General features: G+C 47.7%; 1 protein-coding gene across 4 annotated transcripts in view; it reads left to right on the top strand.

The window, feature by feature from the left end:
• LOC136022335 (discoidin domain-containing receptor 2-like) overlaps window positions 1-27,921 on the top strand; it is a 61,546-nt gene that overhangs the window by 29,222 nt on the left and 4,403 nt on the right. For all 4 annotated transcript variants that reach the window (XM_065695478.1, XM_065695480.1, XM_065695477.1 and 1 more), the window contains exons 3-15: window positions 1,524-1,626; window positions 4,853-5,081; window positions 8,946-9,093; window positions 9,302-9,407; window positions 11,966-12,152; window positions 15,888-16,134; window positions 17,460-17,552; window positions 18,061-18,218; window positions 18,454-18,649; window positions 19,805-20,049; window positions 23,032-23,153; window positions 23,510-23,707; window positions 26,593-26,827. In XM_065695478.1, coding sequence (XP_065551550.1) covers window positions 1,524-1,626; window positions 4,853-5,081; window positions 8,946-9,093; window positions 9,302-9,407; window positions 11,966-12,152; window positions 15,888-16,134; window positions 17,460-17,552; window positions 18,061-18,218; window positions 18,454-18,649; window positions 19,805-20,049; window positions 23,032-23,153; window positions 23,510-23,707; window positions 26,593-26,827 — 2,267 coding nt within the window. The remainder of the gene's footprint in view (window positions 1-1,523; window positions 1,627-4,852; window positions 5,082-8,945; window positions 9,094-9,301; window positions 9,408-11,965; window positions 12,153-15,887; window positions 16,135-17,459; window positions 17,553-18,060; window positions 18,219-18,453; window positions 18,650-19,804; window positions 20,050-23,031; window positions 23,154-23,509; window positions 23,708-26,592; window positions 26,828-27,921) is intronic.

Genomic DNA, 27,921 nt, shown 5'->3' with positions numbered 1-27,921 from the left:
AGAAGTAAAAGCTCTGTTCTGTATCTGACCAGCATCTGACCATGAATATAGCTGGTGGTGTAATGGTGTTTACTAGTTTGTTTTGTCTGTATTCCCATAATTTGATTTTTCTACTGTATTAAATAATCTGGTATCATCAGCAAACAGTCACCTCACCACCATCTCCTTTACAAGATGATTTAGAAATATGGAGAACGTCACACATTCACTGAGACTGTGCCTGACAATGCAAACAGTTTTACACTGAAATGTGTCGGGCAGATATTTGACCCGTGGTGACTTGTTCTCTGTGGTGGGTTTGACGCCTCAGTCTTGTCTGGTAGTAGCTGAGCCTGGAGGACAGCTTAGTCTGGGTTTGCCACAAGGGAGACAGTTCTGAGGTAGAGAAATGAGCAGCACAGCCAGGGCAGTGCCCTGGCTGGGGCAGGCAGTGAGGATGCAGCAGCAGGTGTGCTGTGGAGTAACTGAAGCACATGTGGCACTTTCTTGTGTCCGTGCAGACAGGGGCTGAGCTGGGGCTGTTGGGCTGCTATGAAGGCAAAGACCTTGAGGAGTCCCTTTCCGGCTTTCCTGGACATGCCCTTGATAGTGTTTTGGTCTTTTAATTGTTTCATCATTTAATCCCGTATAACTTTCTTTATAATCTGCTGTTGATGTCAGTCTGACAAAAATATCTTGCTTGCCTGGTTTGAATCCTGAGCCTTAATGAATGCATTAAGATTCTGAGTTCTCTGAAGCATCTTTAGTATTCCAAGACATGTTTAAAAGCTCGTGTCAGGGGAGAGAACTTGGCCAGCATGGATCTGTGAGCTCCATCTGCACTGGCTTTGGTGTATTGAGCTGTATGGAGCTTGTAGAGCTCCATGGCTCGAGCCAGTTGTGTGTGTACTCCCCAGAGACACCAAGTCTGAGTGTGTTCTCATGCCTGGAGAGAGATGCCTGCTCCACTTGAGGCTAGGAAGAGACTGGAATGAAGCAGTGTGCATGGCCAGGGCTTGTACTCAAATGTTAGCTCCAACATGCAGTGGCACAACAGAGCAGATGGTTCCCTAAGGTTCTGGTCATCTATAATAACAGCAGATTAACTTCTTACTTGTAACTGGCCTGATGAAGATGATAATTGCTCCTATTTGAATGCAAGTCAAGCAACCAGTTTGTTCCAGAAGAAGAAAACTAAGAAATGCTTCTGTTTTATGTCTCCTCATTATTGATAACTTTTCACTGTAAAATAGGTCCACACAACCAGTAACATAGCATGGCTTTGGATTTCCTGTTCTTAAAGGGTTTCTTAGTAAAGCTTTTGCCTTGCCAGGATTCTGCTGAATGATGCTGTGAGTGCGTTTCATGACTTACAATTTCAGTTTATAGTAATTATAAAGTACTTAATCGTTTTTATTTGCATTCTCTATTTTATCATTCCCATGTTTATTCTCTAGGCATGATAGCCTTTTAATTAAACTTGTCTGGTGATGTGGAAGGAATTGGTACTGATCTGTTGGCCTGGCTTGTGTTCCCATTTTCAGCTATATGCCGTTACCCTTTGGGTATGCACGAAGGGACGATACGAGATGAAGACATCACAGCTTCCAGCCAGTGGTATGATTCCACAGGGCCCCAGTATGCACGGTGGGTTCATCTCCAGCAAAAATGTCATCATTTTTACTTCTAGATACCCAATATGTGGTTGAGGAGGAACGTCCCTCACCCTTAAAGAAACCTCTTTGCTTAGCTCGTTCACTGCTTAAATCTAGTTAGAGCATAGTGAAAGACCAGGAGGCAATGGTCATGGTCACAAGCTGTAATACAGGAAATCCTGATTCAGTATTGAGGGGTGGAATCTGGATTTGGCAGTAGAAAGCCTTGAGTAGCACACCATAGCCTTGAGTTAGCCCTGCTGTGAGCCAGAGACTGGACTTGAGATTTCCAGAGGTTGCTTCCGACCCTCATCCTGTGAATAAACCTCTAATGGATTGTGACTGACAGGTCAGCTTGGGACAGTGCCCCTGGGATTCCTGTAGGGAGCTTAAAACTAAATAATAGGAAATCATTTACAAGGATGAACTTTTCCACAGCATCCTATTGAGGAAATGGGCTGTGTCCACTTTGACTCAAAAACCTGGGAACTGCAGAGTTAAGGACTTGTTATAAAGGAACTGAAGGATTTTCTTTCAGTGTCAAGCAGCACTACAGTTGTCATAAGCTTGGCTTTTCTTTTTCTGTTGTCATTGTGTTTCTCTCAAAGCTCCTCATTGGTGATTTGCAGAATACTTATAAGTTACCTTGGAACTGTTTATAATGACGTATCAAACTTTCCTACAGCTTTGGTGCAAGTCAGATAGGAAAGCAGGATCCCAGCCTGGTTTGTGTTGGGAGGGACCTTAAAGCTCATCCAGCTCCAGCCCCTGCCACAGGCAGGGACCCCTTCCACTGGAGCAGCTTGCTCCAAGCCCCTGTGTCCAACCTGGCCTTGAGCACTGCCAGGGATGGGGCAGCCACAGCTTCTCTGGGCACCCTGTGCCAGCGCCTCAGCACCCTCACAGGGAAGAGCTTCTGCCTAAGAGCTCAGCTCAGTCTCCCCTCGGGCAGGTTCAAGCCATTCCCCTTGGCCTGTCCCTACAGGCCCTTGTCCCAAGCCCCTCTCCAGGTTTCCTGCAGCCCCTTCAGGCACTGGAGCTGCTCTCAGGTCTCCCCTTCAGGAGCCTTCTCTTGTCCAGGCTGCCCCAGCCCAGCTCTCTCAGCGTGGCTCCAGAGCAGAGCTGCTCCAGTCCTCACAGCATCTCTGTGGCCTCCTCTGGACTCGTTCCAACAGTTCCATGTCCCTCTTGTATTGTTGCCCCAGAGCTCAATGCAGATAAATTTCAGGTTAATTATGATACTTTAGTTTTTATGATGAATTTGGGCAGTCCAAAATCATAAAATTTTCCTAGTTCTTGATTATTTTTTCAGTTGGGCATCTTTGCTCTACCACAGACCAATGTCGTGTGTTTTAGTGGAGTTTGAACATGCTTATGGGTCTGAAAGCTGGGAGACTCACTTTGTTCTCTGAGGGATGACTTATCTGCAGTTTGCAAATGCTTCAGGCATCACTTACCATCTGTTATCATCATCTCTTTACCAGGGCAGCTGGGTATCCGCAGGGTGAAGACATGAAGGCATCCTCTAGCTGACCTCATTTTGTTAGAGGTCATAGTTGTCCTATGCAGATGTCTGTCCCTGTCACTTCACAGTCACGCTTCCTGCCTTCCTTACAACTTTATTTACTTGCCACTTCACTGTAAGAAAGTCTGGCACAAACAGCTGAGACAAAAATCTTCTGTAACCTGTGCCTTGACCTTCAGTGTCTCTTCTGGGTACTGCATTCCTTGATGCATGGGGCTTAGCACTCACTGATCCCATCCGTTAGATAACTGTCCAAAAGACAAGGACACTTCAAGGCCTTCCTGTTTGCTGGGAAATGCTTTTTGCTAGGAAGCCCACAGGGTCTTATTGTATGTGAATACATTTCTTGCATTTAGAACCCTCACCACCTTGTGGCTTGCACAGGGAGCCTACAGACACCCAGGGAAGGCAACACGGCTCCTTCAGAGGTTCTACCGGTGGCAGTGGCCATCACCAAGGATAAAAGCCTTCATCTTTGAGCTGGTGCCGCAGTGTTCAACTTGGAAGCAGAGACCTTCACACTGTAGCCCCAGCAGTCTTCTGCACAAGCAGCTCTGATGGAAATGTGGAAGATAGGTTGAGATGACCCAGAATAATCTGTAGATGGGCAGAGCTTTTCTTTCTAAATGTCCCCCTGACCTGGTCAGGCAGTGCTGGCTGCTTGGAATGCATCTGATAAAGTGTTCTGTGTGCAGCCACACAGTAAGCACTTCTGTTCACAGCACTTGTAGCCACAGTCATGAGTTCTTTGTCTGCCTTGCTGAGTTGTCCTACAGAAACAGCAAAAGATTTGGCACTTTGCTGTAGAAAACATCCACCATGGCAAGTATCACTGGGGAAACAGGGAGGGGAGAGCTCCAGGTACAAGCTGCCTGCAGTACAGCCCAGGTGCAGAGGGCATGTAGTGTCCTGCAACCCGAGCTTGTAGGTAACATGACAAGGGACAATGATTTAAACTGAAACACAGCAGGTTTACATTGGGTCTAAGGAGAAAATGCTTTCCAATGAGGGTGCTGAGGCGCTGGCACAGGGTGCCCAGAGAAGCTGTGGCTGCCCCATCCCTGGCAGTGCTCAAGGCCAGGTTGGACACAGGGGCTTGGAGCAAGCTGCTTCAGTGGAAGGGGTCTCTGCCCGTGGCAGGGGTTGGAACTGGATGAGCTTTAAGGTCCCTTCCAACACAAACCAGGCTGGGATTCTGTGTTCTTAAGATAGCTCCTCTTTGTGTGTGTTTGAGCTCCAGGAGATGGTCAGGCAGAGGTTCAGGCCTTTCTGTGTGGGGTTTAGGTGAAGCAAATACATGAGTTACCAGAGAGGTGCTAAAAAGCAATGCAATTACCTACAATGGAATGTAGGTATTTTTGCAGTTACCTACAGAGTAGGTATGTAATGTATGCAGTTACCTATGGAGTAGCGCAGTTGTTTCTGATCAACATGAAAGTATGTGTCTGGGGAAGAAATGCCTTTTGGCAGGTAATGAAAGATGTCTGAAACTGAGGTGGTTGTTCTGAACAGGGCATAACTGGCTACAGGGCTCTCAGCTAACCATCACCTTGAAGGGGAGAGAGATATTTCATAGCTGGCTGTCAGGTGTCTCTTGCTGATTTAGTTTCTTCCTCCCAATTCCCTAAGCTTCAAGGTGTTTTGTTCAAGTTCCTTGAAGTGACACTTCTCATGCGTGTGCTTTTCCCCTCAGGTTACAAAGGGAAGAGGGTGATGGAGCCTGGTGCCCAGCTGGCTTGCTGCAACCAGAAGACGTCCAGTTCCTCCAAATCGACCTGCACAAGCTGTTTTTCATCACCTTGGTTGGCACTCAGGGACGGCATGCCCATGCCACAGGCAAGGAGTTTGCCCGTGCTTACCGCATCGACTACAGCCGCAACGGCGAGCGCTGGGTCTCCTGGAAGGACCGCCAGGGAGTGAAGGTGAGTGCGGAGGAACTGGATTGTGTTGCATCCTCTATGGACTGCCTTGTGCACCATACTGTGTCCTGACTCTTCTCTAAGGCATCCTCTGCCTTAGTCCTGTGTTTGCTGTGGTGTTGGACTGTTCCTCCCCTGACCTCATCCCCCAAATCCCAGCCATTGCTGTGAGTGAAAGCTGTGACTCTTCACTCTTTCTGTCCATATTAAAACATGAATGTCCCTCTACCAGCCAGACACTTGCTCCTGAATTGGAAGCTGCAAAGCATATGCCTGCTTTGTAGTTAAAAATGAGGAAGAGGATGGCAGGGAATGGAAATGAGTTTCTGGGTGCTTGATAGCAGAGCTCAATGTAAGGAGCAATGAGGAGGAAGGAGTTTAGAAGGTATGAAATGTGCTGAGCACACACTCAAAGAGGCTTCCCAGCTCACCACAGGTGTCTCCTGCTGTCTCCATACCTGAGTTTAAGACCTAAGCTGGATTGGAAGGGTACTGAATGATATTTTCTTGCACTGGGGGTGCTTTACAAGTCACAGTGGCGTCTGTATTCAGTATTAGGATATCTTCTAGCTTGTTAATGAATTATTTGTTTGCTCAGACCTTTGACCAGCCATTTGACCATTACCATTGTCTTGCCCATCCCTCACATTTTGGTATATTTGCAGGATGGGAGGGGAAGTTTAAACTCCATTTAATTGTTCTTCATTGGCACTTCCTTTGGTAAAGTCTGTTTGCATGTTGAGTTAATCAGAATTCAGTAGGCTAACACTGTCCACAAGCAGCTCCTTGTCTCCCACCCTGGTCCTGTGCAGAGCAGGGATCTGGGACACTCAGGACTATGTTAGTGTCAGAGGTTATCATTTAGTATGGGTCAGTTTTGCAAGATTTCCCTCTTAGGCCAAGATAAGGTAATGAACACATATTCGGCTATATATGATGTGAATTATAAGTTTGAGCTGTACTCTATTCTGTTCTGTGTATGTGGAATTCCACGTATTTTCTGTGTGTTTGTACCTGTTCTGCATTTCACGGGACCAAAAAGCTTTCCCTCTTGGTATCCGTAGAGAAGATGCTTCTGCTCCTCTGTTCCTGCTGTTATGGACATACACAATGGGTGCAATTCCTGCCATTTCAGCTCCTCTGGAAAATTACTTTCCGTAAGACATGTTTTTCCAAATGTGTCACCAGTAAGGGGCATATTCCAGTGGGGAATGCATATTTCAGCAGCACTGCTCTCAGGTCAGATGTCCTGTAAAATAATTCAGAATTTGGAATGAGGTGCAGATGGAGGTGCAAGATCCAAATCTGCTTATCTGTGTGCATTAGGAAGACCTCTTCCAGTGCTGCAGTTGATGCCAAATCACTGCTATTTCAGTGTGACTCCATGAACCTAACTTGGCATGTCTCTGTTCAAGAAGATCACACAAATGGTTTCAGCCAAACAAGCCAAACCCACCCCTTCCCTGTGCTGCTAGCTTTCAACATGCACCATATGCTGCTTCTCACCAGGAACATCATCTCCAGCTTTCATTTGCTTAGTAAAGGCAAAAAGACGGTTTGTTGTCCCCTTATCTCTTGACACCAGTTAGGGATGGACCTCTCCACTGGCACTAATGTTGCATGGTGCAGCAGTGTTAAGTCCTGGTCCCTCATCAATTTCTGTTACCAGCCATCAGCAGTTGTTTGAGAGCAGCACTGCTTCATTTGTGATGTTGGGAACACTGGCATCAGTAGCTGGGGCTGGAAACTGGTGCTGAGTTGGAAACTGTTGTTCCACACACAGCTGATTCACTTTGGGGTTTTGGGCTCTGAGAAACCTGTGCTCAATAGCAGCAACCCCACCTTGTGGAGGTGCCACACAAAGGGTGCGTTCTCCTTTGCTTCGCTCAGAAGATGTCTGGACAGGACAGGCAAAAATGTCATCTCTTCCACTATGGAGCTGGTGCAAAGGTACTTGTTTCTGAGGGGGAAGGCTTTCTTCTTTCTCTGTCCAGCCCTGTGTCCATCTAGAACTTTTTGGCTTGACATACAGAATCATAAAGTGGTTTGGGTTGGAAGGGATCTTAAACTTCATCCAGCTCCAGTCCCCCTGCCATGGGTAGGGACATTTGCTACTTCAGAGATTCCCTGACAAATGATCAATCTCAGAGGATCTGACCAACTTCTGTGATGGTATGGGCTATTCTGCCATATGCTTTGTCCCCTTGGGTTTTATCTCCTATCAGGAAGGTCTTGTGGAGCCAGTGTGGGTGGCTCCCAGGTCTCCAGTCTTGGCCTGTCTGCCAGCTGAAAGGGTTAATCACTGACACTTGGTTCCTGAAGACAAGAATTACTTGTGTGTCCCTACTTCATGGCAAGAAGTCGTGGGTGTTTCTTTTAGGAAGGGAGGTGTTCACAGGCTGCAGATGTTGAGCTGCAAGGACGAGGAAGCAAGCTTACTGCTTGGCTTTCCTTCTGTTTCCTCTGCTCACCCCCTGGGACTGTACACCTTTACAGAGCTGTTCAGCCAGCTGCAGGAAGCTCACAGCTATCCTGGTGCAGCCCAGTGCACCATCCTTAACTGGTGTCAGAGATAAGGGGACAACAATCTGTCTTTTTGCCTTTACTGAGCAAATGAAAGCTGGAGATGATGTTTCTGGTGAGGAGCAGCATATGGTGCATGTTGAAAGCTAGCAGCACAGGGAAGGGGTGGGTTTGGCTTGTTTGACTGAAACCATTTGTGTGATCTTCTTGAACAGAGACATGCCAAGTTAGATTTATAGAGTCACACTGAAATAGCAGTGATTTGGCATCAACTGCAGCACTGGAAGAGGTCTTCCTAATGCATGCAGATAAGTAGATTTGGATCTTGCACCTCCACCTGCACCTGGTGCAGCCCAGTGCACCTCCATCAGCCACCAGATGTGGCTGCCTCTTCTTCAGAGCAGTGCCAGTCTTCCGAGTGACTAATCTTTTGTGATACAAGAAGGTCTTTCACTTCTCACCAGACTCTCCAGCCACACTCCCTGGAGCTCTTCCCTGCTGCCATGAAGGGGAAGCCACCTTTCTGCTCCCTTGCTGGCCTTCATCCTTTAAATTGCCTGTACATCAACAACTGCAGTCTGTGGTCTTGTGAGTGACCTCAGCCTCTGATTCATCCTCCACACCAATAGTGTCTTTGAACAGGAGCTCTCACACTTATAATTCACACTTCTGATATCAAAAGTGTTCTCATTTTGTTTCCATAGGTCCAAATCCTCTAAAAGAAGTCCCTTTAGTGCACTGCTGGGGCTTTGACAGCATCAGCTCTTTCCACACACTGACTGTCCAAACAAACAGTGGACTGTTCCCAGAACTGTGGTGAAGGGGAGGGTCGAAGTTGCTGCCATGTCAGACTGCACCTCAGCAGGATGAGCTGACTGTAGCCATGCTGAACACAAGACATCCGCTCTGCAGCTGATTGCACCTTCATTCCCAAGTAGAGCAGCTCCTCTGGAATATTGCTGGGTTATAGAGAAGGGACATCATGACCATACACCAGGTATCTAGTGATGAGGGCAAGTGCTTGGTTTCCTGGCGTTAGAATGTACATGGAGGCTCACTTGAAGAAAGCTACGTACTAGTAACTGGAGCTCTCTGCGATGTGTAGTCTACATGTTCATTCATCGCCTACCTACCTTTCTCCCCTGCAGTGGTCAGGAGGTGAAATGGCAGCACCCATCACCCTGTAAGCCATGTACCAGGTAGGAGGGGAGCAGCAACAGGTAACCCTCTGCAGATACTGCACAGGGAAGCTCCTCAGGCTCAGATGATGGGGTACAAGTGCACCAGTGTACAGGTGAACAGCATGATGGGGAGCAGTTGCTGGTAAGGATCTCTCTTCTCCAGGTGATCCAAGGGAATGTTGACACTTACGACGTGGTCTTGAAAGATCTTCGGCCTCCCATCATTGCACGTTTTATCCGGGTGATGCCTGTGACAAAGGTGCCAATGACTGTCTGTATGAGAGTGGAGCTCTATGGCTGTGTCTGGCATGGTAAGTACCAATTTCCATGCCTGGCACTGGAAAGTAGTCCTTGCACAATGCTCACTGGGACTCAGCCATGTCCCACGTATGCAGAGGGAATCCCAGGCCCACGGAACTGCTTCTGTTGGTCCACATCATAAGTAAAAGGATCATATGGACAGAGGTGATGGAAGGCTGCTGCTGCTGTATTTCTGAGGTATATGGCCTTCTTTTTTAGATGGTTTGGCATCCTATAGCATCCCTGAAGGAGGGACAATAGCGGCTCCTGGCTCCCCCATCGTTTATCTGAATGACTCGACCTATGATGGCTACCAGGAGCGCAGGTGGGAGAAGTCGTCCTGTTCTCTCTCGGTCACTGTGCAAGTTACTTCTTCTTTCCTACTTACCCTGTCACTAGTATCTTGCATCCCAAACACTTCTTTGAGACCTCCAGAGCTGCAAGCTAGCCTACTAGTTCTCCGAAGCATCGTGGCTTTGTTATTCGAGGCCTTTGACATGTTGTTAGTTGCTCTTTTAATGGAGGGTTTGGGCTCAGGATGCATCAGATTCATTTCCCCCAGATCACAAAGGCTGGTAAGAAAGAAATACTGGTTTTGGTTGTTGGAAGTTGTTGCTTCTCTTTAAAGAGTGTGTCCTTGTACAGCTAAGGGCTTTGTTCATGGCTTCCATCTTTACATGATGTGATGATACAGTCCTGATGTGTCCAATTGCCTTAAAGCCCTTGTTGCTCTTGGTTTCTAATTGTGACCATATGTTGCACTGATTTCTTTGTTGGTTCAGGGATAATATTAAGCTGTCATTGATACTTCAGTCCCACTGTCCCTGGAGCAGGTGAAGGTCCTTCCCCTCTTCATTACCTTTGTTGCTTTTGCAGTTGGATATCCAAAATGCACTCTCTAGCAGGCTGCATCTTAAATTATTGCAGGAGGTCTGCAGGGTAAACTGGGTACCTGAGAAGGTGTGCAGCACCTGAGCTCTAGGCCTGCACTTGATACCTGTGAGCTTCTGGACAGATTGGAGATGTTGGGTTTGAAAACAAAGCTCTGATTGACCTGTATCATCTTGGAAAAGTGCATCACTCCCTGGGAGAAGCTGCAGGTCAGCAGAGGCTCCACTGCCAGTGTGGTGTGAGAGGAGGGTGGCTGATCACTCACTGTAAAGATCTCTGGGGTATGATGCTTTTCCAATTTGGAATCAAAAAGTGCCTGGATTTTGAGAGCTTACTGCAAGATCTGTTAATTTTTCATGTCACTGACATTAGGTAGGGTGGCATCTATTGACATTCTGAGGTGTCTCTTGTTTACCCAGTGGTTGATTCTCAAGGAAGGAGAGTTCATTAAGAGTCTGTATCTGAAATGTTAAGTAACTGGCTGAACTTTCAGACATTCAGTGTAACCACTTTCCTTGCTAGAAATACAGATTTGAGTGTGCTTCAGTGTCTTGAAACCTGACAGACAGGGGCATGGGCATCTTCTTGAGGCAGCAGACCCCTGTGTGTGCAGGAATGTGCTTAATAAGTGATCTCACAGGGTCTCTTCAGGGACCTGGTGCCATCCACTGACTTGAGGTGCTTTTATTGTATCTCCTGTTCAGTTGTCAATAACTCCCTGATATTTTTTAACTGTTGCCTAAAAGATTTAACTATTGCCTAAAAGGTGATTTTTTCTAAACTAAACTGTGTTCTATCATGCCGGAGATTAAAATAATGGGGTGGAAAGTACATTCCTTGTCCTTCTAGGATGTTGCAAGGTATTGGGCGACAGTGTCTTTACATGTTAATATCTGATGCTTTAGGTATTAGTAGGGATTGGATATTTAAAAAAGAGGTTTTTATCTGCAGGAAGATGCAGGTATTGCTCTTTGCTGCCCAGCACTAATCCAGGAAGCCTGGCTGCTGGGGAGTGGCAGAGAGCTACAGATGTAGGCATAAACCCCAATGTGCTAAGCAAGGACTCTTCCAAACTGCTTTGCCTCCAAGTCTGACCAGCCTGGAAGCAGGAGTTGCCACTTCCAGCTGTAAATCCTGTTTTGGAGTTCAAAGGCATGCATACCTGTGCCGATCCTGCTGACAGCAGGCTCACCTGGAGCAAGCTTGCAGAGCTGCAGTGTGGGTAGCAGCAGCCCTGGTTACAGACTGCCTGGAGGCAGCTGACTCTGAAACAGGTCCAGGGAGCAAGTTCAGCACTAACGCAGCTGAAGTGCCTGTGCTTTCCCTGCTGTAGGATGTGGCAGGGATCGCTCCCAGGTGGGTCAGGAGGGAACCACATCTGGCATCTTGGTGCTGAAAAACTGTATAGTGAGCTCTGCACTCTCAAGATAGGAAGAGCAGTGAGGCAGAGTCCTGGGTGGAGGATCTGAGTTGATAACATGCTCTTCTTGCACAAGGAGCAGTTCCAGAGCTGATCCCAGTTAGAACAGGCTGTGGCTGGGTGAGCTGCCCATGGTCTCACTGCTCTCTCCTGCTTTTCTGTGCCTGCCTGCAAAACTTTCCCCACTGGTTCCCCCAGGAAGGGATGGAGCAGTTCCTGCCATGCAGCTCCATGGTGAAATGCTGCAATTAAAGCTCTGTTTGGAGAGTGTACAGTATCATTTTCTGTAGTCTGCTTCCATTCTCAAGAGACTTTGCTCATAGCTTGGCTTTGCTGTCAGTGCTTGAGATCAGTGCAAAAGTTCTGCCTTTCCTAAGCAGGGAAAGACTCTAACAGCCCAGCCTGAACAAAATAAAGCAGATGTTGCATAAGAGCAGGGGATAGTTTATCCAAGATGCATTAAGAGTAAATAAACCTATGTTTTCCTGGTACCAGGTGAAGGACCCATGTTCTTTCACATCTGAGCTCTCCTGGCTTGGAGTCCTGCCTAACTCCTGCTTCTTTCCTGGCAGGCACTTGTACGGTGGCCTGGGCCAGCTCACGGATGGGGTGCTGGGCCTGGATGACTTCACACAGAGCCACCAGTACCGCGTGTGGCCAGGCTATGACTACGTGGGCTGGAAGAATGAGAGCTTCAGCACGGGCTATGTTGAAATGGAGTTCCAGTTTGACCGGCCACGGAACTTCACCTCCATGAAGGTAGTTACTGTGGTCCCTCTCCAGCAGCAGTTTGGGGCAGGCTTTGGGTTTGGGTGCTTCCAGATTGTCACTTTTGGGTCCTCTTCCCAAAGCAGGAAGATGCAAGGTGCCTGAGAGCAGAGTTTGAGTAGGTGTCCCAGGTTCACCAGGTAGAAAGGTGAAGCAGGGAAGCACTTGCCTCTCCAGGGATCAAACACTCTCCTTTTGCATTTGGCTTAAAGAAATAAAAAGCAGACACCTGAAGCAGTGCTTAGGCAGCTGAGCTGGGTTTAGGATGTAGGCTACTTACTGTCTAGGGGCTGCCTGACTCCTGAGGTAAAGCAACGTGGTTGTATTTCCATTTGACCAAAACTTTCTCTGGATGTCCAAGTCTGTGCTTGTGCTGTGGGAAATGACTTAAACACACAGGAAAAGAATGAGCCGAACTTTGGAGGCTGTAGTAAACAGCAGAGGCTTTTAAAAAGGATCGGTGGCTTTTCTTGTAGAGATTTCAAATGAAGGAGAACCCACCACATCCTTAAGTAAATTGTTTTGGTGGTTACTTACCCTAGTTTTATTTTGTCTATTTTTAACTTGCAACCATTGGCTCTCAGCCTGCTTTCACTGGCCAAAATAAGAGTCCTGCCTTCTCAGACACTTCCCTGCTCTTGCACTGGGATTAAACCACTGCCTTAATCTTTGCTTCAGTAAACCAAGCTGGCTGAACTTCTCAGTGCCTTCCCTGTGAGATCCAGTATCACTTTTGTAGCTATCTTTCAATCCTTCCTTTCTTTGCCAATACTCTTTTGGTGGTATAGAAACTGAAACTGAATGCAGGCTTGCCATCAAACTGGATAAAGGAATGGTACCAATTTCCTGCTTCTGTACGATTCTTCTCTATTTATGAACCTTGTGATCATATTAGTCCTCCTTAGCCAATGGATAGGGAGCCAGGGTCCGTTGAGGCTTTGGTAGCTGAAAGTCAGTTTAAAGTTATTGGTGTCCAGGATAAAAGTCCAGTGTAGAAAGCATCACATACAGTTTGTTCCCAAGTTTAATACCCTGAAATAAGTCAGTCCTGAAAACTTCAGATTATTTTCGGAATCTTTATTTCCCCCCCGTCCCCAATTGAATTTGTTATTGGGGATTCTGCTGTCTCTGGTCATTGAATTTGGTAGTGAATCCCAGACTGGTTTGTGTTGGAAGGGACCCCAAAGCTCAACTGGCTCCAGCCCCTGCCACGGGCAGGGACCCCTTCCACTGGAGCAGCTTGCTCCAAGCCCCTGTGTCCAACCTGGCCTTGAGCACTGCCAGGGATGGGGCAGCCACAGCTTCTCTGGGCACCCTGTGCCAGCGCCTCAGCACCCTCCCAGGGAAGAGCTTCTGCCTTAGCATCCAACCTGAACTTCCCCTGTTTGAGTTTGAACCTTGAGCAAGGAACAAATTCCTGTTAGAAAAACACCCAGATAAGAATTTGTGTCTTAAAACTTGTAAGATTTAGTTGGCATTTTTTAATCAAGCTAATATAATTCATGAGTTCATACTCTGGTAACTGGAGTCTGATGTTATGAGGAAATCAAACGCCTTACAGAAGTCTATCATGTAAACACAGCCATCCTCATCAACCAAACACATCAGCTCATAAAAACAGCTACTACATCTAGTATTTCATTAGAAAGCTGTAGTATTAGCATAAATTGTGATTGTTTCTTGAACGTTGCATGTTTTGGATCTGCATTTATTTTGTATGGGCTGAGCGGTCTGTAAGGACTTTTTTGTCTCTTCATACCTGTTAGCTTCATCCCAGTCCTCTGAACTTCCCCAGGGCCCAGGAAAGCATTACAAGTGAATGTCAGCAAATATTGCAGCTGCTTTGCAAATTACTTAGGCTTGCCTATTATAAAATTGGACTTCCGTAGGTGGTGGTTGGAATAGAAAGTGTCTCTGTATCAGTCCAAGACATGAACATATCCAACTCCTGTCCAAATATGGCACAAATTCTATATTGCAGGCGTCAGGCTTTCCTGCCTTGTTATGGATGACTATGTCTCCCTATTGAATAACGTTGTCTGAGCTTCATCTGTTCTTAATTACATGCAAATACCCTTCTTTTGTCTTTCCTGCTCATTAGGCCTGCTGTCCTCATTACCATTCACTGCTATTCACTGCAGGACCTCGCAAAGGCCAAGCAATTAATAGGGTTCAAAGCTGCACTGAGTATGGAAGCTGTTGTTGTCACTGTTGCTAATACCCCACAGTCATTAGGAAATCATTCCTAGAGTTGCTGGTGAGGATCAGGCCACCATGGCTATGAAATGGAGTAGACTGAGGGGGACCGAAGGGTAAGGATCACATTATTCATTCCTTTCCTGGTCACTGGACACAGTGCCAAAATACTGGAGTCCAGAAAATTGGGCCTGTATGGCAGAACTTAGAGACTGAGAGAGCTGGGCTTGTTCAGCCTGGAGAAGAGAAGGGTCCAAGGAGACCTTGGAGTAGCTCCCAGTGCCTAAAGGGGCTACAAGAAACCTGGAGAGAAGCTTTGGACAAGGACAGGACAAGGGAGAATGGCTTTAACCTGCCTGAGACGAGATGGAGATGAGATCTTAGGAAGAAGTTCTTCAACCTGGCAGTGCTCAAGGCCAGGTTGGACACAGGGGCTTGGAGCAAGCTGCTCCAGTGGAAGGTGTCCCTGCCCGTGGCAGGGGTTGGAGCTGGATGAGCTTTAAGCTCCCTTCCAACACATATCAGCCTGTGATTCTGCCTTTGTTTGAGAAGGGCAAGGTTTGCATTGAAGACAGACGGCATAAAAGATCCTTACTAGCCCTCTTCCTCTTTGCCAGGCCTGCTTCCTTGGAAGTGTTGGACACCTGGGAGGGTGCCAGGAGTTTGGTGTTCATGGGTCTGCAATGCCGTAACTCAGGAAAATGGAAAAGTCACTTTTATGCTGGAGCCTCTTGGTTTAGGTGCAGTCCAAGAGCAGGAAGGGAAAAAGCTCCTGCTGACTCCTGGGAAGCTAAAACAAACCTCCCAGGGATGGAGGTGTTGAGGCCAGCCTGAAGGCAGTTTGCGAGCTACTTGCGTGGAGCTGTGACTTGGAGGTGGGAGTGGATGCCTTGGTTTTAGGCAGATGTTAGCTTGGCGCCATAGTGATGGTAGCTTAAATTCCAGTGGTGCCATTGCAGTAGGGACAACCTGATGATGAGCCACCATGAGAGGCTAATGGATGCAGGCTGTGTGATGGTTATCTTAAAGCTTAGACCTTCAGTTGTGTTTAAGGTGCAACCACAGCACAAGAGCTGCTCTATGGCATGGGAATATCTTCTTGTGCTTGTATCTCTCTTTAAGTAGCTTAGACTGTAGATGCTGAAGGCTTTCTAGAAGAGGCTAGAGATGTGGTTTTTCTTTCCCCTTTTAAGGATATATATTCAAGGAGAATTGCTCTGTGAGGCTTTAGATTAGCACCAGGTTTGATTTTGGAAGAGGCTGCCAAAATTTGACTCTTAATGTAGCTTTTGCATGTAAAGTTCAGAGCTGTTTCAGAGTAACATTTGCACATATGTTCTCATTGCACACTACGAGTGGCTGGAACTCTACTCAACAGGTACCTCATTAGGGACTTGTTGGGTTGTGGGTTAGCAGTATTCATACAGGGAGATGTTAGAACTAGATAATATTAATGAATGGATAATTCCTGAGGCTTGATTTAGGTTTCAGTGAATCTTCCTCCCATCTGATCTGTTCTCTCCTTCCTAGGTGCATTGTAACAACATGTTTTCCAAGGGGGTGAAGATCTTCCAGAAGGTGGAGTGTCTGTTCAAACCACGCCTGATCGCAGACTGGGAGCCTGAGCCTGTTGGGGTGGCAACTGTCTTGGATGACAAAAACCCCAGCGCCAGGTTTGTGACTGTGCCCCTCAGCCAGCGCGTGGGCAAAGCCATCCTCTGCCGCTTCCACTTTGCTGACACCTGGATGATGATGAGCGAGATCTCCTTCCAGTCGGGTGAGTGTCCCTCAGTCAAACACATCTGGAAGCACAGAGAGCAAGGAAGATGGTGTGGAGGTGCAGGCATAAAGGTCCACTCTACAGTGGATGCTTTTCAGTCTGATTCTGTGCACATGTGCAGAAGCACAACCAGGACAACCAAAAACTGGACTGTGAAACATTTCTTAAGGCAGTTGCCCACTGGTTGTGGGGTTGATTTGTATTTCTCTTTACCAAGTATTCTGTTACGAATAATTTATATCTATCTATATCTATATGTATCTATCTATATATCTACACATGATGACCAAGTTAGCAGATTGTGCAAAATAAGAGGCTGACGCCTTTTCTCCTTCAGTCTCAACTATGATGTGGGAGTCAGTGCTTTGAGGTGCTTTGCTTTAAAAGGCTCTAGCAGGGAAGGGACAAGAGTCTCGGAGAAAGCTGCCAGCACTGACAGTGAAATGATCTGTCTGTAGTTTTGTACTTCGTACTAATCAGCTATAGTGAGAGGATGTTCGTGGGGAAGGAAGGCTGTAATTGCAGCTTGCTGATAGCAGCTTCTGGCTACCCTGTCATGTGGGACTAGGCAGATAGATGCTTGGTCTGGACTGGGTTGGTGATGCCTTAGAATCAGACTGGTTTGTGTTGTAAGGGACCTTAAAGCTCATGCAGTCCCAACCCCTGCCACGGGCAGGGACACCCTTCCACTGGAGCAGCTTGCTCCAAGCCCCTGTGTCCAACCTGGCCTTGAGCACTGCCAGGGATGGGGCAGCCACAGCTTCTCTGGGCACCCTGTGCCAGCGCCTCAGCACCCTCACAGGGAAGAGCTTCTGCCTAAGAGCTCATCTCAGTCTCCCCTCGGGCAGGTTCAAGCCATTCCCCTTGGCCTGTCCCTACAGGCCCTTGTCCCAAGCCCCTCTCCAGGTTTCCTGCAGCCCCTTTAGGCACTGGAGCTACTCTCAGGTCTCCCCTTCAGGAGCCTTCTCTTGTCCAGGCTGCCCCAGCCCAGCTCTTTCAGCCTGACTCCAAAGCAGAGCTGCTCCAGCCCTTGCAGCACCTCTGTGGCCTCCTGTGGACTTGCTCGAGCTAGAATGGGAGGAAAAGCTCTTGCTTCAGTCCCTGTGTCTGGCCAAGCTCAGGGGAGCATCCTGCAGATGCAGTGGTCAGGACAAACTCAGTGCTGCAGGCGTGCTGGGAAGTGCTGAGGGAGCAGGTATCTGCTGCATGGGTCTCAGCCCTGTCCTGCTGGGGAAGGCAGGGGTGGTGGTTGGGATTGCATTGACCACTGGCAGGAGTAGGGAGGTTGGTGGTTGAGCTGACACCTTCCTTCCTTTCCACAGACATGGAGAGTGTGAATCCGAGCTTTGTTACAGTCGCCACAAGCACAACAGATCTGCTGGAAACTGAGTACAATGTTACCGAGGGGACCTGGGGTAAGGGCTTTTGTCGCTTGCCATGGCAAGGGATCACATGTTGGGGGGTTTCACAGCAGCAGTCTAGTTAATGTGGTGTCTCACTCCATTTCTGGAGTTCTGGATATGGTTATTACCCTTGTGCACAGGGCTGCATCTTACAGCCCTCTGAGCCTCAGCTATTGCTTCTTCCCTCAGCTGGCTGGGGCTGCCTCAGAACAAGTGGGCTGAAGGCACATGTGCAGCCAGTGAAACTCTGTCAACTGTCTGCTCTAATATGGATTTATTGCAGGAATCTGTTCCAAAGAGCAGTCTGACTGCAGAAGTCCTCTGCACAGCTCCTAACTGTGAGCCTCCAAAATGAGAGTTTCTGTTAAGAGCAAAATGTGAACACAGCTGATGTTAATGCTCAGGGAGCTGCCTAAGATCCTTCCTGTACCAGTGTGTAGGAGGGGACATGTAGCAAGTTAGCCAGCACAGACTGTGTTTTGTTAACTCCAGATTCTTCTTCATATCTCTGTGATTCCAGAAACCACATCTTCTGTGACCAGCACCTGGATAGGAGAGAAAGCAGATGACTCCAGCACCTCCATCCTCGTGGGCTGCCTTGTGGCTATTATTCTCCTGCTCCTGATGATTATAATCATTATTCTTTGGAAGCAGTATGTTCAGAAAAGGTTGGAAAAGGTAATACAATGGAGCTATTTTGCAGGCACAGGTTAAATATTAACCCTGATGAGTTCAGAATTAAGTGGAAAGTACAGGATTTCTCCAGCTCCATAGAGCAGCTAAAACTCTATCCTCACAGCAGGGAGGAAGCCAGCTCCCTATCCAAGATGTTACTGGAAGTTGCTGTGATTGCAGCCAACACATTACTTAACAACTGAGCATCACTTCAGCTTTTCTCCTGTCTCTTTTGCAGGCCCCACGTCGAATCCTGGAGGAGGATGCCACAGTTCGCCTCTCCTTCTACAGCTACACCATTGCCAACAACCAGACCCAGATTCACCAGTCAAATCCCACTTATGAACGTGCTTTCCCACTGGATTTGGAATATCACCAGCCAGCTACGCTGCTCCAAAAGCTTCCAGAGCTCTCCCAAAGTGCGGAGGATTCGGGTAATGTAATCATCAGTCTCCAGAAGTTACGTGTTTCTTCTGTTATTTCTCTCAGTCTCTAAAGACTTTGTGGTGTCTAGGTAACCTTCTCTTGACTCCTGTGCAACATAATAGTAACCCAGGGACTGAAGACAATATTCTGGAGCTCTGCAACTTCTTAGCATGTACCTTTGGCCCACTAGAGGGTGGTGGCTTCTTGTTCTCTTTGAAGACTCTATGAATTCAGGTCGTCTTTTAGGGGCTGCTTTTGGCAATGGCACATTGTTTGTCTCATCAGCCCTTTGGCAGTGGAGTCCTTGCCTGCAGCACTCCTGGGCTGTCCAAACTGGCTGGGGAAGACCTTTAGCACCTCTTCCTGCAGCAAGGGCTCTTTGACATTCCCCTGGGAAAAGCAGAGGGAAATGCAGCAGAGTTGTTAGTGGTGCCCTGGCTTGCAGCCCCTGGGGAGCTTTTGGATGCAAACAGAAGGGAGCGTTTCCAGCAGTGTTTTATACTCTGAGTGAATGGAAGGGCAGTGCTGCATTCCTCAGGCACTGACAAGTTGCTAAGATCCAGTATTATAGTACACAGGGAGACTGATTGGGTTGAGTCAGGATGTGAATTTGCATCAAAACAAATGTCTGTGTAATACTGGTCATATAGGGAGTTAATTATAAAGAGCTATCTCATGATATTTATGTGAATAAGCTCTAAGAGGTAGTGTAGCATGCTGAAAGTACATGAAAAATGGAAACCTTGATCTGTTTTTATTGCAGAAGGGAATCCAGAGCATGTTTGCATTGCAGACAACAGGTAAAGGGAGCAGATCATATTTAGGATGAATCAGAAGCAGGAATTCACTTCAGACTCATGCCTTCATGCCTCAATGCCTGGGCAGGAACTTTAGCTCCCATGACTGGGTAGAGCAGTCATTTAACACAAGTTCACTGGCACTCACAGGTATTGTGGTGCCTGCAAAGGTGCAGCTTGTTCTGGTTTAAGCCTTAGTTCAAGCAGAGTGTTCCATCAGAGTGTACCCTGGTACAAGGCAGTAGGCACACAGCTTGACTGGATTCCCAGAGCTCTGCAAGATCAAGAGGATCAGAAGCCAGACCAGGCTGGGTTTTAAGGGAGTGTGTATGTGTCTGACTCCACCTGTCTTTGGTTTCCCCTCAGTGTGCAGTGGGGACTATGCTGAGCCCGACCTGACCAAGTCCACTCCTCACCAAGGCTTCCAGAACAACGTTCCTCACTATGCCGAGACAGATATTGTCCATCTGCAGGGTGTAACTGGCAACAACATGTACGCGGTGCCTGCCCTCACCGTGGACTCCCTTACCAAGAAGGACATCTCTGTGGGTGAATTCCCACGGCAGCAGCTGCGGCTCAAGGAGAAGCTGGGAGAAGGGCAGTTTGGAGAGGTACAGCACTTCCACTGTTCCAGAAAGGAGATGCCTGCAGAACAGAGTCTCTGCACTGCTTCATACCTGGGGGCTGTGCTGCATACAAGTATTTTGTGCAATATGTCTTTGCCGTTGGGGAAAACCGATGTCCCTCAGGATAGGTTTCAGAGCCCCCATTCTGCACCTGGGAGGCTGCTGCTTGGTACCACATGAATCTTCTCAACTGGTAAACTTTGCTGTCTTTATCCCTACTATACCTTATTATATCCTTTATACCTTACAGAAGAGGCCTGGCAGTGAGAATTCAGACTGTTCCATGGTCTTCTGTGGGCATCTCAAGCATGTGACAGCTGTCACCCACCTCTAGGCATGTCAGTTTGAAAGCTTTAGCAATGGCTCCAGCCAGGAGCTGTAGAAACAGCTTTTCCATTAAAAGATGGAGGTTCTGGTGGGACTGCACACTGACCCAAGACAGACATTTCCCAAGCACTGTGATGCCCTCACATATCCTGTAGCACTGGTCAAGCCCCAGTTTGTGTCAGAATCTTCAGGCAGCATGATACATGTCTCTGTCATCTACTAAGCTTTCTCTTTACTCCTAGAGCTCCTTTCAAGCTGTTAATGCTGTCACCTTGCCTTTTATCCCTGCTTTCTCTCCACACTAGCCTAGTTCCATACTGAGCAGGTCTTCCCCTCTTATCCCTCTTCCACTGTCTCTTTTTCCTTCACAGCTTTTGCTCACTTGCAGCCCTAAATTCTACCTGTCTACTACATTTTGACAGAGCACAGCCCTACTGTCTGCTTCCTCTTCTGTGATGTGCTTATCTTTATAGTTCCTCACTTCTGACAGTGCACGTTCCCTACCCCAGCCCCTTCCTTGTTCCACTCACTCCTTTCTGGATCACTCCCTGTGTTGGGAAGGTGCTGACATGCTCAGCCTCTTGATCTGGCTGTCAGTGTAGCCCCTTCTGCTGTTGCCTGGATCCTGCCCTGCCTTGGGCTGTGCTCCAGAAGTGAAGCAGAGGCTTTTCTCATTTAAATAATTATTTTGCTTCTGGTTTCTCCTGCCCTCTCATTCCTGTCCTTCTAGTAAGTGTCAGGATTCCGAGCCTGTTACTTCCCTCACACCACAGGCTCCTTCCCTCACTTTGGCAAATGTGCTGCATCACATTCTCCAATCTCTCCTTCTCACCTCCTTAATCTTTCCCAAACCGGTCATCATAATATGCTCTGCTCCACTCCTGGCTTAGTGTGTGGTCCTGCTTCTAGAAGCATGGCTCACTGCTTTTTTCACGTCTCAGAGTTCAGAGCTTCCTTCCCTTTCAGGTTTTTTACTGCCTTGCTCCTGACCATCCACTCCCTGACTCAGTGACACACCACCTGCACTTGTCACACATGTGCTTTGTGCTGTGACTGTTCCCTACTCCTGCTCTTGTGCTGTGCTTTCACCACAGCAGATTTCATTCGCCGTACAACTACAGCAGCACCTTTGTACTTCTGTTTCTGTTCTGTGCATTGTCCCATTTTCTGTGCTGTCTCCCTCTGCTCACCATGCTTGTCACAAGCCCTTGCTGCTTTCTTCCTATCAAATTCATTAAGCTCCCATTATATTCCCCTCACTGCTGAAGGTCTTACACTGACACATCTGGTCTGTTCCTCTCCTCCAGCATCTGTTGCCCAGTTCTTCATTTGAATATGCATTCTGATTACTTCTTAACCAGTGTCTTGTCAGCCCTTCTAATACAGCCCTGGCAGTAATTTTATGTCTTTATTCATTTATTTATCTGAAGATGGTGGGGTGTGGAACTAGATGATATTTAGGGTCCCTTCCAAAACAAACCATTCTATGAAACGTGGAATTCTGTGTACTCAGAGTGTTCATCTCTGGGTATATTCCCAGGTGAGGTGTTCACATTGCATACACGTACTCACACTTTTTTCCCTTTTCTTTTTGCTCCTGGAATTGGAGGACTTAGGATAGCTGTCTGTACTTCTTGGATGCTCCTTAGTTAAGTTTAAGCAGTGACTCAAGCCAGGCCTCAGGACAGTTCTGGACTTGGATGGCTGGTGTGATGTGCTGTACATGCCAAACGTGCTGCAGCCATGCTGTTTAGATGCACATGCAAAACAAAGCAGCCACTTCCAGGCCTTCCTGAGCATCTTCAGTACTTCCTGGTTGAGCTGGAGTGCCTCAGTACTCTACTGCAACAATCTGCACACCTGAAGTCAGTTCAGAGCGCTGTAGACACATCAGGCTGCAATCCATGTGTGTTCCTACATAATGGGCTGTAGAGTGGATGTACATATTTTGACCAGGATCTAGGGCCAATTTGTGGGCTATTTCTGATCAGGGCATTGTCTCCTTCATTAGATCATTCACTTGTCATTCTGCCAGTGGTGACCAAACTGGTGACCTCAGTGTGACACTGGCACTGGTGAGGCTGCACCTCAAATCCTGTGTTCAGTTCTGGGCCCCTCACTACAAGAGAGACATTGAGGTGCTGGAGCGGGGCCAGAGAAGGGCAACAGAGCTGGTGCAGGGCCTGGAGCACAGGTGTGATGGGAACGGCTGAGGGATGTGGGGCGTGCAGTCTGGAGAAGAGAAGGCTCAGGGGGGACCTGGTCGCTCCCTACAAGTGCCTGACAGGAGGATGGAGCCAGGAGGAGCTGGGCTCTGCTCCCAAGGGACAAGGGATGGGACAAGAGGAACCGGCCTCAAGCTGCACCAGGGCAGGTTTAGATGGAGCTGAGGAACAATTCCTGCCCCAGAGGGTGCTCAGGCATTGGAACAGGCTGCCCAGGGCAGGGCTGCAGGCACCGGCCCTGCAAGTGCTCACACAGCGTGGAGACGAGGCCTCAGTGCCATGGGTTAGTGGTGGCCTTGGCAGCGCTGGGAACGGTCGGACTGGATGATCTTGGAAGTCAACCTTATTGATTCTGTGCTTGTTTTCCTCTGGTTTTCTGCCTGTGCACACTCTCATAGCTGCCTCTGCCCCTCAGGTGCACCTCTGTGAAGCTGATGGCCTGCTGGAATTCTTGGGAGTCTCCTCTACAGAATTCACTCACCAGCCGGTTCTTGTGGCAGTGAAAATGCTGAGATCAGATGTCAACAAAACAGCCAGGTGAGCGCATCCACAGTGCCAGCCATCTGGGAAGGAAAGCAAATAGTCCCCAAGCACCAGTGTCACATAGGCTAACCCTGGTGGCACCTGTACGGGAGTGTCATGTGTCTCTGGTGTGTGTTCATGTACGGAGCAGGACTCAAGCAGGGAGCAGGGATAGGAATAGATGTCAAACTGAAGTGCTGTATTAATCCTGTTTGCTGTGGAAGGGGTCAGTGTTGGCCACAAGCACAGAACCAGCTTTCAAACTTGCTGTGGCAGAAGTGTAATGCCTGAGATGTGCTTACACACCACTTCTGCTTTCCTTAGACAAAGGAATAGTTTAGGATTTAAACCTGTGTTTTCTGTTTTACAAGAAATGATTTCCTGAAGGAGATCAAGATCATGTCACGGCTCAAGAACCCCAATATCATCCGGCTCCTGGGGGTGTGTGTGCGTGATGACCCGCTGTGCATGATAACGGAGTACATGGAAAACGGAGACCTCAATCAGTTCCTGTCACAGAGGGAGATCTACAGCAAATTTGCCATTTCAAACAACATTCCCTGTGTCAGGTAAGAGGAACTGCCCATCTTTGGGACAAATCAACAACACAGAGCTACCAGTTTCATCAGCTGTGCCTTCCAAGCAATGACTTGCCTCCAGCTCAGCCATTGGCATGGCACACACTGTGTACACGAGTCCTGCTTTGCTTGGACATTGTTCTTGAGGTCTCTGGAGACCTGTGTTCCATGAGGTGTTCGTGACTGGGCTGTTCCAGTGGGTTCACAGTGACCCATCTTAGATGTGTTGTTTGCTGATGTGACATCTGTTCATGTTGATGGGCTTGTGTTACAACAAGGGAATGTCTCTTGGGCTTTCAAGAAGGTTCATCTGTTCTCTGGATGTCTCAAAAATATTACATGAGAGGAGCTGAGTGTAGAGCTTCACTAAGGAAAGATCTCATCAGCCAGCAGGAGAATATTTGGCAAACCGTTTTGTGTCAGTGATGACACTTGTCTTCCTCCTATGTGGAAGGATTTAATCTAACATAAAAGCATCCTAATATTGCTGAAATCCTTTTCTCAGAGGAGAGTTGTGTGAAGAAAGAAACCTTCCCTGATCAGAAGCTGGTGCATTGCTTAGCCTTTGGCATGGACCTCCCCAGAGATTAATTATAGTTGAAGGACTAGTCAGTTAGGCAGAGCCAGTCCTGTTGGACTGGACCAGGAGGTGGCTGGGTCTTACCAAGTCGAGACAACACCAGTGTTTTCTGCCAGTCGCTGGCAGTGGTCAGTCCTGTTGTGGAGTGTTAAATTGGCATTCTGCAGTCATGACACACCAGGAACTGTAGTTTGGGAAAGGATTTGCATATAAGAAGAAAGCTTTTCCAGCTTTCTCCAGTCCTCCTGTCCTTTCTGCACATCTGATACAGCTTTTACCTTTAGACTTGCAGGTTTTTTTCCTGACCAAAGTCTCAGGCTGTCTTCTGTATCTGCTCCTCACCTCTCACCTGAGTTCAGCATGTCACTCACATTATTCTTGCTTGGTTTCCATCTGGCTCTTCTTCTAGTTTTTCTTTCAATCCAACAGATCTTTCAGCCTCTCGTGCCTTGCAACCAGGTAGAGTTTCACATTAAAGGAAGCCAGTATGACCAGCTCAGATATCTGTATAGGAGTTGTTTACTGAGGGTAAAATGAATCCTCCTGCCACAGAGGGCAGCTTGGCTATGCTGATGCCGGTGGGTGTTTCATGTGGCAAGGTCCAACCATTCCATGTGTGTCTTGGGCCTAATATTTGGTACACTGGATGTGGTGAACAGCCCTTTCATAGAATCCAAGACTGGTTTGTATTGGAAGGGACCTTAAAGCTCATCCAATTGCAACCCCCTGCCACGGGCAGGGACACCTTCCACTAGAGCAGCTTGCTCCAAGCAGTGTCCAACCTAGTCTTGAACACTTCATACTTGAACATTTTCCTGCAGAGGTGGCACATTTCAAAGTCCTTATGGCTGTTTGGTATTTGAAATATATCTCCCCACTGTCTCTCTGGCTGTCTAACAAGTCATGAGGATGACTGCCAAGAAGCATCTCCTGTCCTGCCCCTCTGTATGCTGCACTGCAGACATGGAGCACTGCAGACATGGAGCCCTGCAGAGCTTGCTGAGCAAAGGGGCAGGGAGCCAAAAAGTAGCTGCTGGTGGGACCCTGCCAGGGTGCAGGTGAGGCAGGAGAGACTGGGCTGCTTCAAAGGGCAGAGCAACAGCCTGAGGCAGGAGACAACTGCAGCAGAGCAGGGGAAGGGAGAACGTAGGATCTTGGAGGCTGTGCCCGCTCCGATGTGGAAAGCCAGCAACCAGGTTAACAAGGTACAAGTGGGTGGCAGAATTCCTTCTCTTGGGCACAACAGGTCCACCCAACTCAGGAAAAGCATGGACCTGACTGTGGGACTGGGCTGGGTATCACCTAGCTGAGTGTGGTGGTCACTGTGCTGAAAGGCTGGGAGGGGAGCAGTGCCCAGGGCCTCTACAGGGGTGAGGGGCTGTCTAAATCACTGTACTGATAGCTGTTCATGAGGATAGATTGATTGGATCTGTTATCATTAGGTGCTGTAGTGATAGCTTAGCTATTGATGAGGATAGATTGGATCTGTAATCATTAGATGCATTCCATCACTGTAATTCAGATAACATGATACTGCTTCTCTCACTGCCACCAGAGCATGAGGAGGAGGAGACAGACTTTCTTTTTCTGACTTCTCTCAGAGAAATACCAACTGTGAACACTTTATTAGATTTGATGTGAGAAATGCTTGGTTGTGTGGAGCATTTGGGCAACCCACAGTGGGAAACATCAGAGAATAACAGTGTGTGAGGAATGCTGTAAGGCAGATGGTCCAAACCCTGTCTGTGTATCATGCAGCTCTATTGGTATTACCTTGATTTTGCTAATGAGGGAATTAAAATTATATTAGATGGAAAATGCCTCCATTTATATTTTCAGTAATATTAAACATACTAACAAATAAGGTCTCTTTAATGTTGTGACATTACATTAATGTAAGCATGCCACAGTGGCAGTGTGTGAAATTCCAGGGTGAGCAGGTTTTACGATATGAGATTCTGAGATTGTACAACTTAATTTTCCGTGTCTCTCTGCAGAAGGTTGGTGCTTTGCATGACCTCTTTGAAAATCTTGAGTTTAACACTTGATATTAAAAACTCTAAAGGATGTCAGATTCCAAGGGCCCTGAATTTCAGGGACAGTTTGTCTGTTCTTGCTTTGGCAACTCAAGAGCTTGGCTTAGCCTGGCAGGCGAGGGATTTAGTGCCTGAAACTAGACAGTTGAGTTTCACTGACACAGCAAAACCTAAACCAACAGGTCACTAACACAGCAAATGCAAGAAGCTGTTGAGTGTGGGCAACAATAGCGATTGTTCTTTGTTCTCTTTTACTGCAGCTACTCCAACCTGCTGTACATGGCCACCCAGATTGCCTCTGGAATGAAGTATTTGGCATCTCTGAATTTTGTGCACAGAGACCTGGCAACTCGCAACTGCCTAGTGGGGAACAACTACACCATCAAGATTGCAGACTTTGGCATGAGCAGGAATCTCTACAGTGGGGATTACTACCGAATCCAGGGAAGAGCTGTACTGCCTATCCGTTGGATGGCCTGGGAAAGCATCCTCCTGGTAGGGACTGCACAAAACCATTCTCCCTTCCTCTGATTTCCAACCTTGAAACAGCAACACATGTATGTCTGAAGGTCCTTATAGCATCAAAACGTATGCTACAAATGGTCCTAGGTGAGAAATCCATTAGGTTGCTTTGGATGTAACTCATGCTGGGAAAGGAGTGTGCCCTTGCAAATACAGCACAGCTCATACTGTTAGTTGGAAGGGACCCTTAAAGGTCAGCTAGTCCAAATCCCTGCATCTTCAATTAGATCAGATTGCTGAAAGCCCCATCCAATGTGACCTTGAATGTTGCCAGGGATGGGGCATCTGGCATCTCCCTGGGCAACCTGTGCCGGTGTTTCACCATTTGCAAGCCCACACTGCTGGGTCATGTCCAGCTTTTCATCCACCAGCACCCAGAAGTCCCTCTCAATTCCTTCATCCCCAGCCTGGATTGATACCACGGGTTGCCCCAGGCCAGCTGTAGGACCTTGACCTTCAACCTTGTTGCAATTCATACAGACCCATTTCTTGAGCTTATGCAGGTCCCTCTGGATGGCATCAGACCTCATCTGAGGCCTAATTTCTGTTCTGTGCCTGGCATTCAGGATTCCTGCTGCAATTGTAAAGAAGTTGCCTTTCCGTGCTTATTTCCCCAGCTGGGAAGCTGAAAGGGGCATGGACAAAACTTCATGAGTTTCAAGTGCCAAGTCAGGTTCTGAGGTTAGGTTTTTGTTTCCTGTTCAGGGGTCCTGCTGTCTTCCCCTCAGGAGAACATTCAACAGCCCAAATGCATTCAATGTGGAGGCAGGTCCTTAATATTCAGCCCAATATTTCTTTCTCACACTAGTTGGGGAGATCACCTGGTTCTGTTTTCTTACCACGCACTGAGTACCCAGGGCAACTGCAGTTACCTGTTCTATAAAGGCTGATAGGCCCAAGCTTTTCTAAATTCACCCCATTTTTCTGGTTATTGCTGCATCTAAACCATAAGTCACTCATACATAGTCCCTGTGTGAGCACCTTCCAAACACTGACACACTGCTAGGGTTGCAGATAACCTGGGCAATCTGGGTCTTGGATGTTTCCTGCCCAAACAGCCCCCAAGC

The sequence above is a fragment of the Lathamus discolor genome, chromosome 15, assembly GCF_037157495.1.
Source record: "Lathamus discolor isolate bLatDis1 chromosome 15, bLatDis1.hap1, whole genome shotgun sequence".
NCBI classification, from domain to species: domain Eukaryota; kingdom Metazoa; phylum Chordata; class Aves; order Psittaciformes; family Psittacidae; genus Lathamus; species Lathamus discolor.
The sequence above is the reverse complement of the archived record's forward strand: the minus strand, read 5'-3'. Positions and strand labels throughout refer to the sequence as shown.